Here is a 17,319-nt window from a genome sequence, read left to right as displayed (position 1 = left end):
ACTCCGTTTTCAAACGCCAGATTGCGATTTTTTTTATGTCTCGTTTATTTTCTCACACTTTTGGAAACCAAAATTTGGCTCACACGAGGTTGCAAACATGGAAAAGCAAGCTGCCGCCTGTCATGAACTTCAGTAACAAGCCCGGTTTTGCCTAGGCTGGCCGGAGAAGTTCTCCGTAGCGACGCGGTCTTGTATCAACTGAGTAGACCCGTATAGGTTGTTAAAATCAAATATAAAAGGAAGGTTTGCTATGCTGATGTTTTGTCCCTTGTTTTTACGTTAGTTGCCTTATACAATTACCTACTGCGGTACTTTTGCTTTATTGCTATTATGTAACGCCTGTATCCTGTGTGTACTCAGCTCCTGCTTGAGTCTCATACTGGCCTGTATTATGTGAGAAATTTAAAAAATTTCAAAAGCTGAAGGTTAAAGAACTGACTACTATAGTTTGACTAATTTAAGGCGCCGCGGTGGGTTAGCGGTTACGGCTCTCGGCTGCTGGCCCGAAAGACGCGGGTTCGATCCCGGCCGCGGAGGTCGAATTTCGATGGAGGCGAATTTCTAGAGGCCTGTGTACTGTGCGATGTCAGTGCACGTTAAAGAACCCCAGGTGGTCGAAATTTCCGGAGGCCTTCACTCATAGCCTGAGTCGCTTTGGGACGTTAAACCCCCATAAACCACAAACCATCTCGTACTAATCTACGTGCCCCAAACTAATTTTTAACCATGGGCAAGTAAAAGCAATCTTAGAGCAACATGGTGTTCATTCCGCGATATTAGCCTCACTTAGACTTCGACTGCACGCTTGGGTCATTACAATGTTTCGAAATCACGGCATTCACATCTCCAGCATGTGCGTGCTCACTTGCCCCCTAACAAATCAGCATTCAACCTATTGTGTGAAGGTACGCCCTGGATCACGAAACATGCTATTCAACTGAATGTAGGGTACTGACGTCTTAAGGCACAGAGTGCTGATAAAATGCCAGACAAGCAAACAAAGCCCGCGATAGCTGTACAATACAAGGATTATATCGCGATAAGAAGGCGGGGCTCAAATATAATTTCATTGTGTGCAGAATACCTAATCTTTTCGTAGAAAAAGGAAGGGGAGGAACACTACCCTTCTTCGGTATAAAAGTTGCCTCGCCTCCACTCTTTCAGTTTATAGGAGCGGAACCTCTAGAAGCGTCGACGATACGAGAGGTGAGTCTTCTGTTGAGTACGCAGTATTTATTCCCCTGAGCAAAGGCGAGCAAAATTGGCCTTACTCTTTGCGGCGATATTCGCGCACGACAGACAAGTGTTTTCTGCGAGGAAAGACAGTCGGGCGAAATGGTTTGAAGCAAAGAAGGGTTAATATATGTATATTAACCTATATTAACCCTTCTTTGCTTCAAACCATTTCGCCTGACTGTCTTTCCTATATATATATATATATATATATATATATATATATATATATATATATATATATATATATATATATATATATATATATATATATATATATGGGCATGTTCAGATAAGAACGGTAATCGAGGTCCCATGACCATTTTTTGTTTTCAATTAAATTTTTATATGTGATGGGTAAATGTGTCCACACAAAGGAATGAACCTTAGTTTTGCAAGGAACTTCATGGTTTTCTCGGAAAAAAATTGTATGTCACAAGAGGTGGAGTATGTCGTTTTTGCCACTTCGCAAAGTTGCAAGTTTGGAGCATCACTGCATGCACAATAAGTTGTTTTCGCGCATAAGTATTTTTTCAGCACTTTATTACAACTTGCACTATACGATTAATATAAAAAACGTTTTCTTGCTGTGTCAGTCTTCTGAGTAAAAAATCGCAAACTTCGCTTCCGGAGCTGTGCGGTGCCAAAAAGGCACTTTTCAGGGCAGCCTTAGGGCAAGATGCTTAAAGATCTCCCGACTGAATCTTTTTCTCTGTATTTTTCAGCTACATTTAATCACTTCAGGCAAGTTTTGTAGCTGTACACTTGACCTATATTTTTCAATATGGCCTCAAAATTGGCAGAAGTTCAAAAACTTCAAAAAAGTGACAACTTTGACTTGAATTTAAAAAAAAACACCATCATCGAATTTTATTAAAAAATGCCCTAATAATACTCAATACTCGATAATTTTAAAACACCAAAAAAGTGTTACATTATTTTGTTTTAAAGTATAAAAATAAATGCAAAACTGAGTTCATGTTTTTGTTACCTAGAATTGCTTATTACTGCCTCTTAGAAATAGTAACTGTCAGAAATTTGATTTAGCACTCACTGAACGTGGTTACATTTCAATTACCACAATATGCGAACCATCCTGAATGTTTGTACAGCTTCTACTCGCTTGTTAGCGGCGTTCTTAATGCGTCAAAATGGGAATAAATTCGTTATTTCACCTGATGAACTGACTGCTGGCTGTCAAACGTTTTTTTTTTGTATTTTCTAATTTATCATCGTAAGGTACATTGGTATGTAATCGATTTTTTAAAAATATTAGATAATTTGTGGGTTCCTAGAAAAAATTTATATATAAAAATTTATATTAATGTATTTCTGAAGCCGACGTTTCCGTACCTGCATCTGTTTACCTCTGTGTTCAAAGGTTCTACAGGGCAATGTCAGGAGACAGAACGTCGTCTTCTGAGAGGAACAATTTATCTGCGAGATTTTTAATCAGGAGGAGTTTTAATAGGAACGCAATTTACAAATGGATGCCGCTTTATATGCAGATTGCAATTCAGAAAATCGTAACAAGAAATTAACGGCAGCAGTTGAAGTCGGTATGCGCACAGTATATTGTCCAGCACGAAGCACAAACCAGATCACAGTCTCTTCCATTCCGAAGCAGCGGTGGAGGCCACGTAGGATGCACTGCCTTCATTTGTTTGAACGTACTTCCACATATGGAGCGTCTGAACTCCAGGCACTTTCTTTGCCATTTTCCATTCTTCCTTCTTCGTTTCGCGAGTCTGCAAGCTCCCTCTGTGGGAGCTCCAGAATGGTGTTCTTTAGCGTTCCTTTAATTGCGTCTACGAAGCCGCTGGCTGTTTGTATAGACTCACTTGCAGGCTTCCGCAAGTTGTGGTGTGATGCTCGATGTTTGACAAGCCCACCAACGCCGTCGCAAGCATTTTTGCCGTGTCCAGTGGCCGAAAACATCCATTTCGTCTCTCGACATTCACTGCGTTGTAGCTCATGAAACTGATATTTATTCTTGAAGTGAGCGGGAGCCCCGTCGCTCACATATGTTATCTTGGTGTAGATTGGCGCGTTGTCTTCGAGGTGTGCTTTGATTTTTGACAGAGCCAAGCATGCATGAGCTGAATCATGAGACATATCGTCGGAAATTACGGCGTAGTTCCGAGTCGATTTTCTTGACGTGACAACGCAGGTAAACACGGTCACCTGCTTTTTCTGCCAATGGTAAGCTTGTACTGCGTCTGGAAGCACAACTGTCCAGTTCTCGGCGAAATCAAAATGCAAAACAATTGCACCTCTCTTGCAGCTGTGTTTTTCTTCATGTATTGCTCTTGCTTGCACAGATCTAATATAGTTGTGGGGAATCCATTTCATGGTCATTCTTAGACATTCTCTCATAAATGATGAAGCGGTCAGAGTCTTTTTAACGAGCTCACCGTATTCCCATGAAGCAATCAACACCTCGTCCTCGCTGCTCATTTCAAAATTTTCCGAAGTGAAAATGCCATCTTGTGGACAGTGCTCACAATTCCTAAGGAAACACGACGCAGTAGGTTCCTGGCATACGCAGAGGCTCTGCATATCTTCGGGAGAAAGCGACCTTCCGGACGCGTTCTGCAGTCCCACGAGGCACAACTGAAAGTTTGCACAGCACACACAAACACACACTTGCCACTGTGGCGAGCATTTCACCCACTTAGGACGCAAGGATATGAATTTTGTGAGACCAACCTGGGAGGCAGGGTGAGCTTGCTTGTAGAGGCGGAATGCTTCTCGCAAGGACCGCGTCATGAAGCGTTTAGGTATCCATTCTTTCTCTCCTTCCTTCTCGATTCTCACAACATCCTTTTTGTTCGGAGTCTGTCTAGAGCAATCGAGTTCATCCATGGTGTAATATTCTAAAACGGTGGTAATGTCTTCCTGTTGTGGTTTACATCTTGTATATCTCTCCTGTGTTGACCATACGCCTTCCTCATCCACCATCTTCTTCGATTTTTGGATAACGTACCTCGTTGCCTCTGGAATAACTTCCTGCACATATTTCACGGTTAGGTTGCGTGGTAGCAGTGTCAGCAGCTGGCAACGCTCTTGAAAGGACGTGCACCTATTGTAGGCAGCATGTAGGTTGTCCTCCCAACTGCTGCATTGCGCACACTTTTCTTCTGACGCACGCGAAGTCTCTGGGACATTATATGCTGCCTGTATCCCCGATCGTATTTTCGTCACCATAGCTCTTGCCACCTCTTCCTGCTTTCGCTTTGCATAGGAAAGTCTGAGGCGTTTTTTTAGAGCGCTCGGTGGCTTTAGGGGCGAGATTTCGGAGGTAAGGCTGACACTTGAATTTAAATTTTCTACGATTTCTTCCCCAGGGCGGAATTCTTCTAATGTTTCGGTTGACTCTGCCTGCATATTATCTATGTCTTCCTTGAACCGACGGTAACAATTCTGACAGATGAAGTCACTTTCTCGTACTCGGAGAGCTTCTTCGGGAAGTAGGAGTTTTTTGAGAGCAGCGACATTGAGTGTCTTTACACTGCGAAAATTACGTCCTTTTTCAATTCTCTGTTTGTGCCTTTTTGAGCAGTCGGCACAAAACGTTCGCCGCGGAAATCTCTTCATGAAGGCAAAAGCTCACCGCTTCCGGAGATTATCGCGAGACAGAAGAGCAGGTGACGGATGCAGGGCCCAGAGCTGCTTTTCCAAAAAGAGGAGATGGACAGATGAATGGATTTTTAACACAGGCTGCCCACCGTCGACACTGATGTTCTTTCGGTCTGGCGTACGAGCTGAGACTGAAATACCAAGTATGCTTGTCGAGGGAGCGCTCCAGCGCAGAGAAAACACGTGAGTACAGAAAACGACCCCACCGGGTCTACCAGGCCTGGAAAACGACACACAAAATTCGAGATCCGAACAACATCCGCTCACAAGGGTTATCTCGGTCGAAGGTCGAAGGCTGAGGCATAACTGCTAGGCATTCGGTGCGTTGCGATGAAAAGATGATAGCGGCGGCTAAAGCCTCGGTGCGGCGGCGGCACACATGATGCTGTGAATTTCAGGGTCGCGCCGGGCGTTATATAGCTATAGGAGCGGCTGCAAGGCGCGGTTCATCCCTGGAGCGGCGGTAGCAGTTAAAGTCACCTTGAAAGTGCGACGGGTGCATTAATTGTTTGCATAAACTACTCCTACACACACGTCACTCCAAAATAACGTGTTGGAATATGCTTACAGTAATTTAGGTCCCACCGTTAGAACAGTACGAAAGCGAATAGGAGCTTTAGACCTTTGATTGTAATAGAAAAAAATGCTTACAAATTACACTTATGAACTCAGCAACTGTAGCGTTTAAAATTTACTTACAAAATACCAATACTAAAACCAGCTTCTGACGATTGCGCATTCTAAGAGGGAATACTGAGCAGTCGTAGGGATTGAAATCATAAAGTCCGTTTTGTATTTATTTCCATACTTTAAAACAATATAATGCAATACTTTTTTAAAGCCTTAGAATTATGAAATGTTGAGTATTATTAGGGCAAATTTTAATAAAATTCGATGATGTTGTTTTTTTTTAAATTCAAGTCAAAGTTGTCACTTTTTTGACGTTTTTGAACTTCTGCCAATTTTGAGGCCATATTGAAAAACATAGGTCAAGTGTAGAGCTACAAAACTTGCCTGAAGTGATTAAAAGTAGCTGAAAAATACAGAGAAAAAGATTCAGCCGGGAGATCTTTACGCATCTTGCCCTAAGGCTGCCCTGAAAAGTGCCTTTTTGGCACCGCACAGCTCCGGAAGCGAAATTTGCGATTTTTTACTCAGAAGATTGACAGAGAAAGAAACATTTTTTTATTTCTTCGTATAGTACAAGTTGTAATAAAGTACTGAAAAAATAATTATGCGCGAAAACAACTTATTGTGCATGCAGTGATGCTCCAAACTTGCAACTTTGAGAAGTGGCAAAAACGCATTCTCCACCTCTTGTGACATACGATTTTTTTCCGAGAAAAACTACAAAGTTCCTTGCAAAACTAAGGTTCATTCCTTTGTGTGGACACATTTACCCATCACATATAAAAATATAATTGAAAACAAAAAATGGTCATGGGACCTCGATTACCGTTCTTATCTGAACATGCCCATATATATATATATATATATATATATATATATATATATATATATATATATATATATATATATATATATATATATATATATATATATTATATATATATATATATATATATGTATATATATATATATACTATGCAGGAGGTACATATACATATGTAAATATGTATAAATGCTGAGCGAAGGCATGAGCTGGCCCTACGAGGGAACATTTCCTGAAACGCACGCAGCTTGTACAGTCGTCCACACACCTGTCTAGAACACTGGGATGGCGCACTGGGTAGTACACTTGTGTCATTTATCAGCAGTGGCCTGGTACTCGAAACCTGGCATTATTGTGCACGCTCATTACCGGGGAATTGAAGTTGTATCTCATGTGTTTGGAAGTTGTATTGGACCCGGCAATCAGCGGCGATAGCAATAAATGCAAACATTCACGAGCACAAGCTTTTTTAACACAAAAGATATCGGCTCAAAGCACTTGAATGCATCCTGCGGCGTTAACTTATCGAGGAATAATATGTTATGGGGGCGTGGACTAATGATAGAGGGTAGCTGCAGGAGAGGCAGAGTCGTGAGATAAGAGAATTTCTAGGCGCAGAAGAGAGCTAACTACATAGGCCGCTATAACACGCCCTTTCGCTGCGGTGGGCATTATGCAACAAATTATAAGTGTGGTGGATGGATATCTGACTCTTTTTTCCTTCATTATTCTCAAGTCGAGAAGCTGATAACAGCGCACACATATCTTAAGTGCATAAGGCTCGAAATTTGCGCCAATGCGCGCTCCTTTGCCATTGTCGTAATTATGTAGCATTAACATAAGTCGCCATGTATTTTAAATTATCATGTGAAATTCTTAACAGCGCGACCATTCTATCACAACGAGGAGAAAATCCAAAATTACGTCACTGAATAGCTTTGCTGCGGCACCTTTTGTTTAAAAAATCTATTTGTGCTCTTTCAAACAGATATTGAAACACCAGGCTGTCTGTCCTACACAATATCCGACGCCGATGAACAGGAATGCATATACTGTTTTTTTTTTCAGAAGGTCCAAAATAAAAAAAATATTGGGGTTTCTGATTTAAAGAGAAGCTTTTTGCGGCAGCGATACCAGTGTTGGCGGACGTCAAAAAACATACGAATCATGATAATATAAAGTTATTAACTAGATTGTAACAATTAATTGTAATTGTAATAGTTTTAAACTTATTTATTACCGACCGCCACCTGATTGCAATGGGCGATTTGTAGCCGGCCGTTAGTAACCTTGCCGTTAATAACCGTTAGTACCTTGGAGTCCTTTCTGTTCTCCCGACAAGACATGCGTTATGCGTTAGCAGCAATAGGAGTCGCACCCTAGTTCATTTTAACTCCTTATTCTCGAGAGGACATCCTTCATTAAAGTTGAATCTGTAATAACCTTTACTGAATCATTTTCGCTCTCTCTCAAGGCAACCCTGTACCATTTCCATTTCCTAAGTTCTGTCCTTAAATTATGCTACCACGTCAGAGTTCAAAATATGCCAATGTATGCTTTCTTAAGTGAGATCGGTCAGCGGCATGCTCATCTGTTCACATATATAAAGGTATCAATAAAATTTATTCGCAAATACACTTTCGGGAAGTCGGCCCATTTTCTTAGTTGAGTGAACTCTAACGTTGGGCGCCGAACTGATTCGCAATAACCGTAGGAAATGTCTTGCGAGAAGGGGAGACAAAGAAAATTGTTGTTGTTGTTGTTGTCGTCGTCGTCGTCGTCGCTGTTGTTGTTGTTGTTGTTGTTGTTGTTGTTGTTGTTGTTGTTGTTGTTGTTGTTGTTGTTGTTGTTGTTGTTGTTGTTGTTGTTTGTTGTTGTTGTTGAAGAAGAAGAAGAAGAAGAAGAAGAAGAAGAAGAAGAAGAAGAAGAAGAAGAAGAAGAAGAAGAAGAAGAAGAAGAAGAAGAAGAAGAAGAAGAAGAAGAAGAAGAAGAAGAAGAAGAAGAAGAAGAAGAAGAAGAAGAAGAAGAAGGAAGAAGAAGGAGAAGAAGAAGAAGAAGAAGAAGAAGAAGAAGAAGAAGAAGAAGAAGAAGAAGAGAAGAAGAAGAAGAAGAAGAAGAAGAAGAAGAAGAAGAAGAAGAAGAAGAAGAAGAAGAAGAAGAAGAAGAAGAAGAAGAAGAAGAAGAAGAAGAAGAAGAAGAAAGAAGAAGAAGAAGAAGAAAGAAGAAGAAGAAGAAGAAGAAGAAGAAGAAGAAGAAGAAGAAGAAGAAGAAGAAGAAGAAGAAGAAGAAGAAGAAGAAGAAGAAGAAGAAGAAGAAGAAGAAGAAGAAGAAGAAGAAGAAGAAGAAGAAGAAGAAGAAGAAGAAGAAGAAGAAGAAGAAGAAGAAGAAGAAGAAGAAGAAGAAGAAGAAGAAGAAGAAGAAGAAGAAGAAGAAAATTGATCTGGCATTTTTTTTACGTCTTCGACATCGCCTTCCTTGCTGATTAGCATCCTGATGGCCTTCTTTTAGGCTTCTTTTGCACCGGTAGCGTTTAAGCATTACGTATTCAAGAACATAAACTTCTCCAGCACAATATGACATCCGTTCCTCAAAACAATCGAGGTAACCTTATCCACATTTGCCGCAGTTGCTTATGGTATCAGTTATATTTTTTTCATTTCTTTCTCCTCCCTTGCTACAAAAATTTTTATACTCCAATCCTCTATTATGGTGACAATGAATATTTGGATGAAGCACAAGTCCATGAAATATCCTCGACTGCTCTAACCATCTTAACCAAATTTCTGCACGAACATGGTGATTATCATGGCTAACTGTTTTTATTCGCCACAAAACCTGACCCATTACGTGCTGCCTCTCCTCGCACCAACTATTTCCCACAGTGATTGAAAATCAGTGCACTCTACCCCAATGTTTGAAATTCCCACGGCCGTTGTGAGTGTTCAGCGCGAAGCGGCACGTGGTGGCGGCACTGAAAACTAAAAGTGCCTGTACAGATTTCCTGTGCTAATGTAGAGCAGTAGCGATCAAAGTTGTGCACAGGTGCTCTAATGTGCAGCAGTCAAACTAGGGGATCATTGGCAGTTGCAGGCCCTGCTCACCTCCAACTCATTTCACGTATTCCGGCCACTTTCGCCGCCAATGGTATATCTGGTTTATCCGGATGCCTAGGCTTACTCATTGTTATATTCATGCGGCTTGGGATAGCTTCTCGCTTTGGAAGAAAAAGATGGTTGTTTCTGCACTTCTTGAAGTCTTCGTCCCTGTCATCAGCAACAGCAGCTTCATTTTCACTAAATGTGTAACTGCGTAGGCAGCCGATAATTCATCAGCAGGTGCCTAGGGATATGAAGTTTCGCTTGTTTTACTCTAAATTTTTTTTTCGTTCACGAAAGTACAGACTATTCCTGCCTAGGACCAATAAATCGCTTTAAACCATTACTTGGCTAGCAACAGATGCTATAAAAGCTAAAAACTAAAATAGTTCTCACGAATAACCCGATTTCTGCATTGTGGATTCAATTTGTGGGTTTTAATTTAAGCTCTCACAAAACCTCTAATATTTTGCCAGTGGCTCAGGAAGTTTCTATAGCAAATCCTGTTGCACACGGCATCGCAAGGCAGAAACAAACAAAAATATGACAACTCGTTATTATAAAGGAATGCATCTCCTGCCTAACGCTTTCAATTGCTTCAAACACTTGAATTATCATATACGATATTTTTTTTTACGTACGAGGAATGGGTATGAGGTTCTGCATCTTGTACCCCTCACAAGCACGGTCTTTGTCATTGCAGTGATTCCATCATGAAAGCCTACGTCATCTTGGCCCTCGTCATCCTTGGATATTTGACCCGTAAGTGAGAAGAGTTCAGCGATTTAACATAGAAATAAGGAATGACTTCATGTATCCTTCCACAAAAGTGATGTTGTGAGGAAAAAAATCTCAGAAAAGTGTAAGATCTATAATAGCCAAAGGACTTCAGTTGTGGATCTCTGTGCAGGAGTAGACAAACTTTTCAGAAAGTTGAAACCATCGACACGTGCGTTTACGTTGTTTCAACCGATCGTTCTTTACCGCAGCCTCGTGATTGCTACGCTGGCTAAAAATAGAAGTGAGCACGCCTTTGAGTAAAACATAGCAAATATGCAGAATACTTGTAATTTTTTATATCGTAGCTTTGTTTTCCTGTTAGAAGTGCAGTGGTATATATTTTTTAAGCTCTACAGAGCGACAGAGAACATGACAAGACTGTGCTCTTTTGCCTCCTCACTCTGACTGTCCCTCGTAAAACTAAAGAGAACATTTTATATCAGCATGCCCCACCAAGCCCACCAAAGAGTTTTACTAGCAGCGATTGAGCATAGCATTTGTAGTGGGAAAAAAAACTAACTAAACAACTGCTTTAAAGGCAATGAGATCAGTTTGTAAATATGAAAGAAATGTTTATTTCCGTGCAAATGCTATGACCTTGTCCACAGCGTTGATCTATGAGCATTAAAAATGCTGGTTACAGATTTATTTCCCCCTCCTGAATGTACGCCTGGACCCAGGAAGTGATTATGGTGGGCTATTTTTCGAAGATGCAGTAGTAGACAGCCCTGACGCCGTTCCAGCTCAGCTAGCGTTGTCGCATCCACTGAGGCATTCTATGCACACTGGTTCTTGCTGCAACCTTGCATCAGCATATGTACTGTGCTCACATTATGCAGGGCCTCTTTCCTATGGCTCACCCTGGGCGACTAGTATATAAGAACACTTCTTGCTCCATATTTTTTGTAGAAGTGAATGTGCCAACTCGCTTAACTTAACGTGCTTTTACTGCGACTAGAGTGAGATTTGTGGTTACCAAGAAATTGGGCAAAAACTTAGCGTCAATTTTAATAGAAAGGGACAAGTTGCGTAAATATTTAATAAAAGGGTTAGGAAATAATTTTCACGCTGATACCCAGAACATCAGCACGATTCAACGAAAAAGGACTTCAAGACTTGTAAAAATATATATTTATATCATACGTATATTACTCATGTTATACTGTAGATGTAATATAGAGGTATAAATTGTACATCATATCTTGCGCCCAGCAATGTGCGAAAAACATAGCTTGTTACAGCATAACGCGGCAAGCATTAAGATATCTTTCTCGTGTGTCCCTGACTACTTATTACAGAAAGCCATGCCGCAGCTATGAACAGTCATAAAGAACCTGTCGAAGGATTGGAGGAAGTGCAACAGAAAATCTACCAGGCTGTCATGGAGAAACGTGAAGATATCATTGCAGCCGTGAAGACCCTGAAGAGCTCGACAGAAGACATGGGCGACGAAACCGACGAGCAATTCTTTCAAGCGGTGGCAATTCCAGTGGTCACTGCAGTCGCAAGCGGCGCTGCGGGGGCTGGCGTAGAAGGGGCCATCAGATGCGGATAAGTCGCTACTAATGTCGCCGATTTTGCTTGAGTGCAGTAACACTGCTGGATGTTGACATCAACATATCAGTACTTGAGTATCAGTTTTTCGAAGTAGTCAAGCCTTCATGTTCTTGCAGTCACGTTTGAACTATGTGTTTGCGAGTGTACAGAGACTACAAGGTGACTTCTGACTAATAAAAGAGACACGAGTTTCTCAGCAGTAGTTTTAATCAGATACCTTTAAGCCAACCTATGTTTGCATTATTCTGAGCCAAAGTACTTTTTTGTCGAAACCACGAGATCTTCGGCTGTTTGCATTTGTGTCTCAGACTGATGCCTTGATGCCTCAATGTTTGGAGAATTGTGAGCATTTCGAACATTCATCTGAAGCGTCCAAAGGACGCTCATTGTGATCATCATCAAAAATGCCATCAGATTTGGCGTGAGTGAAATATATTTTAAGTTGCTTCGAAACCTGTGATACCCTCGCAACCACAAATTGTTTATTTATTTACACGTACTGCAGCCCCTCTATTGGGCTATTGCTGGCGTGGGGTAGACAGGTCAGTAAGCTCATTACACAAACAATAAATAATAAAAACAGAGTTAGCACAAATTCGGTACAGCACGAGAAATGCATATGAAATGGTAATACAAAATATATCAAATTTGCAGTAACATGAAATAGGTTTGGTTTATGGGGGTTTAACGTCCCAAAGCGACTCAGGCTATGAAAGACGCCGTAGTGAAGGGCTCCGGAAATTTCGACTACCAGGGGTTCTTTAACGTGCACTGACATCGCACAGCACACGGGCCTCTAGAATTTCGCCTCCATCGAAATTAGACCGCCGCAGCCGGGATCGAACCCGCGTCTTTCGGGCCAGCAGCCAAGCGCCATAACCACTCAGCCACCGCGGCGGCTTAGTAACATGAAATAAATTGGAACATGCAGTACATCGCCTTTTATTTATTTTGCACTTTTCCTGACAACTTCCTTTAATTGCGGTGTAAGCGTTGTTGAAGTGACCATCAGGTCATTCATCATTTCGACAAATGCAGTAGTGGGCGTTTATGTACACAACACTTTTCACTTACGGCACACATGTCCAAGGACGACTAGAAAAAAGGTGACCTAGGCTTTAACGGTGAAATGCCTGCAATGGATAAAGAACGTGCTTCTGCGGGGCGTAGGATGCTGAACCTCCGATCGCCACACGTATTATGAAAATAATCTCGTATGCGCAATTAAAGTCGTCATTAAATATCTTGGAGCAATCTTGGCCGTTGTGCTGCACGTGTAAAGCTTATTTATTATAATTGGTTAATACTGTAGTTTTTTTGGCCTTGAGGTGCCAAGTGCAACAGGTAGAACTATAAAAAGTATAATTAGCCAGTAACAAACTATTAGCCATCTTGTGCGAGCCTTAATTGAAGCACAGTAGTTGACCCACAGTGCTAACATGAGGGTCGCCGAGATAATTTTAATTTTTTTTCTCCTACTGCATACGCTCTTGCAGAATTAAACAGTGATATGTGAGTGAACCTCCAGTCATGCGAAAATGATATTCAAATGCGAGCAACGATTTGTTTGCGCCAGACATGAATGGTATGTTGTTTTAGGGAGGAACACCTGTCGCCTAAGACAACCGAAATTTAGCCTCAGACGCCTAAGTAATTTTCTGTGGTCCACTTGTTTACTCTTTAAATGCAGGTAAAACTGCAGATACGTACATCGACGAGTCTGTCTTGACATAGAGAGGAAACATTCATTTTTTCCGCTGCGAGAAGCTACGGTGCCGCCCAAAGGGAAGAAATTAAGTTCTTGCACCAGCTTTATGCCTATGGTATATCAGATGCCAAGGTACGAGGGAAAAGATAAAAGTGAACAGATAGAGGTGAACTACTAACAATCACATCGTTCTGCTTTAACACATTAATGATCTCGAGTCCTATATTCGGTGGAACTACCGTAGTCAAGCCCAGAAAAGCTCGGCATGCGCTTCTGACTTGCGCGACTGCGACGCGCCGCGTTCCTCTTAACGAGCAAAATTACTGCGGGAATTTCAAATTTTGGATGTATTCCATTGATTTTAAGTGTTTGTAGCATATAGTTTTTGCGTACTATAAGCGACGACGCACTATATGCGTATAGTCCGTCCGTGCCTTATGCATTTCAACAAACGTTTAGCCGTACGCCAGCGTTATTAATATAAGGAATAAGGAAAATTCTGAAAGGCTGCACGGAAAGAATTACGCTGGTGAACGGCATATAGTTTAGTTATGCATTTATTTGAGGAATATGTGCATTATTCTTATAATGCCGCCTTTAACGACTTTCATTAACCTTTATATTAACCTTACGTTGCTTCATGCCATTTCGCTCGACTCTCTCTATTCTTTCAATAAACCTTTGTTTGTCGCGTACAAATCAATAAATGCGCAAAGAGTCAATCAAGTGTTCATCGCTTGATTGAAAAAAAAAAACAAAGTACTCTAGTTGTTGTCAGCCTATCAACAGATGGCACATACCCACACTGGGGGATCGGCCAAGAATCGGGTGACTATTCACCTGTATTCAGGTAATTAAAATAAAAAGCACGCGGGAAAGCAACACCGGAGGATTCTTCCTCATGAAAAAAAAAGGGATGAAAGTTTCGATTTCAAAATTAGTACTCCTTTAAGAACGGAACGCTCGCCTTTCTCTTCGTCGGCTCTTCTGAGGTTGAACCTCGGTGACTGAAGCGGTGGAGGGGAAGCCGCATTAATACAGAAAAACCGGTATTGTTTTTCGGATTCCTTTTTGTTTGCAGAGATTAGGTATTCCCTAAGTGATATAGTAGCGTAGCCCAATACATATATTGCTACAATATCATTACATTTCAGCCCGCATCTGTTTCGCGTTATCTTCCGTCTACTGCATCGCTATCGCGTGGTTTGCCTGAGTGGTTGGCACTTTATCAGTCGTCCATGTTTCACGGCGTCAGAACAATGCACTGTTCTGAATAGAACGTACTGCGAGTCTGAGCATAGTATCGCAACGTAGTGAACGCTCATTCGTTAGGAGGAAGTGCACTCACCAGGTGCACTGACGCCGGTGCAATCCTCCTATTATCAAGGAACGAACAGAAAGTTCCTTTGAGATTGCTTTTACATGAATGCGATCAAAAAAAAAAATATGGAGACGCGGAATAAAATTAAGTCTTGGGCATTCGATAGCATTAGAATACTTTTATCCAGTTTACTACGTATTTGTCGTTCTTTTTGCGGTTTTGTTTGCGGTACACATCCGGTCAGGTAGCCAGCGCATGAACAGGCTAAAGACCAGGTACAGTTCAAATTTTCTGCCTTTTAATGTTCTATTTTGAGGCCGTGCTCTGATGACGTCACGTCTTGCGAGTCTATCAGAGAATTTTGCGACAGAATGACGTAGGACCTTTTATTTTTGTACCTCGGTTTCCAACGCAATCGATTTAAAGACCACAAACTTACTGAAGATCTTCCATCCACGGAATATTTCTCTAATGCAGTGTTGATCTGCTTAGCTTTCTATCATGGTATTCTCAAGGATTGCAAACCTATGCCCTCAATTTGTAGTTTAAGAATGAATGAGCTTATTACCATCAAGGCCGTGGGGCTCCAAAAAGGTAGGAATCATTCTACTTGACGGGATTCGAGCCACCTTGCTAGGATAGCAGGCAGGGAGTACTTACAGTAAACAGTACATGATTCAGGAAGACACCAATTATACAGTACTCACGTGTATGCCACTACCGCAGCACAAAGAAGTTTTCCATTACCTTGTTGCTCAAATTTACCAGACAAATATTAAAATCATTCATATGATCAAGTAAAGTCGGAAGGCAGTAATGAAGCATTCGTTCACCTTGTGAACAACCATAGAAAGGCCCCGTCTAGACTAAAAGTAACCCGCCTCGGTGGTTTGTTTCTCAGATGCATAGCGAAGCTCTTAAGGTAGCCCTTGAGGTCTCAAACTCTGAAAAGTAAGGTTTGACCTTGTCCTTACGTTTTCACACCTTTCAATCTTGAAAGCTGCGGTGAACACTCCGTTATACTGTTTTGAAGCGAAAACCTGTTGCTCGGTCACTTTTGGGGATACGTTCCAAACGCCAGACGAACGCGTAGGGTAATTACATGTCTCCAGCGACAGATATGACATTGACTACAGTAGGCGCTCGGAATTTCTGAGACCGTATTTATATCTTTTCCTTAAATTAAATCAAGTGTGGACAGAAACCACACCTAAATTTCGGAAAAGCTGACTCTATGCGCATTTGCTTCCTTGCCGGTAATATTTCGTACTGATTTTTTCGTCAGTGCATGCAGGTGGTTTAGGTTCGTATCTCTGGTGTTGCCGATACAAGAAAACAATCGTTTATGCGAGAAAGAAACAAAACATTGTATATATGTAACTTGACTGCAAGTTGTAAGAGAAACTTAAAGTTGGACAGTATACCAACTTTTCTCGACTGGCGAGGACACAGTTAATTTACATGATTATTCCAGGTTATATTTTTACAAAAGTATACAAGTGTTGTTATCGTGTTCACTACATCTATGACCTTGATAACAATAATGATACCTATTTTTAATAGTGCACCTGAGTTCTTAGGTGCAAAAAGAATTGCTTTGGCCTTGCTAACATTCACTTCTAAGGAATTTATTACACTCCATGCATGCAAGTCAATCACAGTTACCTTTAGAATTAAACTACTGTCATTTTTATGTACACGGTCTTGTACAGCAGCACACTCGCCACGGCAATTTTTAACGGTATTTTCTTTTTAATCGCGCAGTGGTCTATTTACGAGAATCAATAGCAATGGACATTCACCAATCAAAGCCGATGAGCGGTATCAATGTCACCGCGTTTAATGCAGAGGTCCGAGCAATACGGCGCGGAGGCTCAGAGGTTATGGGTTCGCGGGTTCGAACCCCAGCCGCGGCGGTCGAATTTGTATGGCGGCGAAATTCTAGAAGTTCTTGTACTGTGCGATGTCGGTGCACGTTAAAGAACCCCACGTGGTCGAAATTTCCGGAGCCCTCCACTATGGCTTCTCTGATAGCCTAAATAACTTTGGGTCGTTACACACCCATAAACCACAATTATAAAGACACACATTAAGCTGAAAATAAAGATTTTATTGCTGTTGAATTTCCGACACGCAACGTAATTAGGTGTCTTCATACTGTTTTTTGATCACTTTCATAAAAAAAGCAATCTTCGAGGCATTTGCTACCAGTTCCGCGGTACTAGGAGGATTGCACAGGCGACGGTAAAGCTTGGCGATATGGCACTTCCTTCTAACGAATCTGCATTGACCAGAGAGAGAGAAAGACGGAAAGGCAGGGAGGTTAACTAGGCACCCCTCCCTGAGCACTTTGTGATAATGCGGCCCAGCTCGCACCCACATTGAATTAAGAAGAGTGCACCGTACTGACGCCGCGCAGGACAGGAAGCTGATGATATACCCAACGCTGACGCAAAGCAGGCGATAGCAGATGGAGCAGAGGGAGAATAACGCAAACGAAGGCGGTGCTCGAAAGTAATCATATGACATAAGG

At 41.5% G+C, this 17,319-nt stretch overlaps 1 protein-coding gene across 1 annotated transcript; it reads left to right on the top strand.

Moving 5' to 3' along the window:
• Positions 1 to 1,113: 1,113 nt before the first annotated feature.
• Positions 1,114 to 11,953, top strand: LOC144111481 (uncharacterized). Its single transcript, XM_077644793.1, has 3 exons — positions 1,114 to 1,206; positions 10,124 to 10,182; positions 11,499 to 11,953. The coding sequence occupies exons 2-3, from the start codon at positions 10,134 to 10,136 to the stop codon at positions 11,753 to 11,755; spliced, it is 306 nt and encodes a 101-aa protein (XP_077500919.1). The 5' UTR covers positions 1,114 to 1,206; positions 10,124 to 10,133; the 3' UTR covers positions 11,756 to 11,953.
• The last annotated feature ends 5,366 nt before the right edge of the window (positions 11,954 to 17,319 follow it).

Source organism: Amblyomma americanum, chromosome 11 (assembly GCF_052857255.1).
Source record: "Amblyomma americanum isolate KBUSLIRL-KWMA chromosome 11, ASM5285725v1, whole genome shotgun sequence".
Taxonomy (NCBI): domain Eukaryota; kingdom Metazoa; phylum Arthropoda; class Arachnida; order Ixodida; family Ixodidae; genus Amblyomma; species Amblyomma americanum.
Note: the sequence above shows the minus strand (reverse complement) of the source record. Positions and strands in the feature narration are given on the sequence as shown.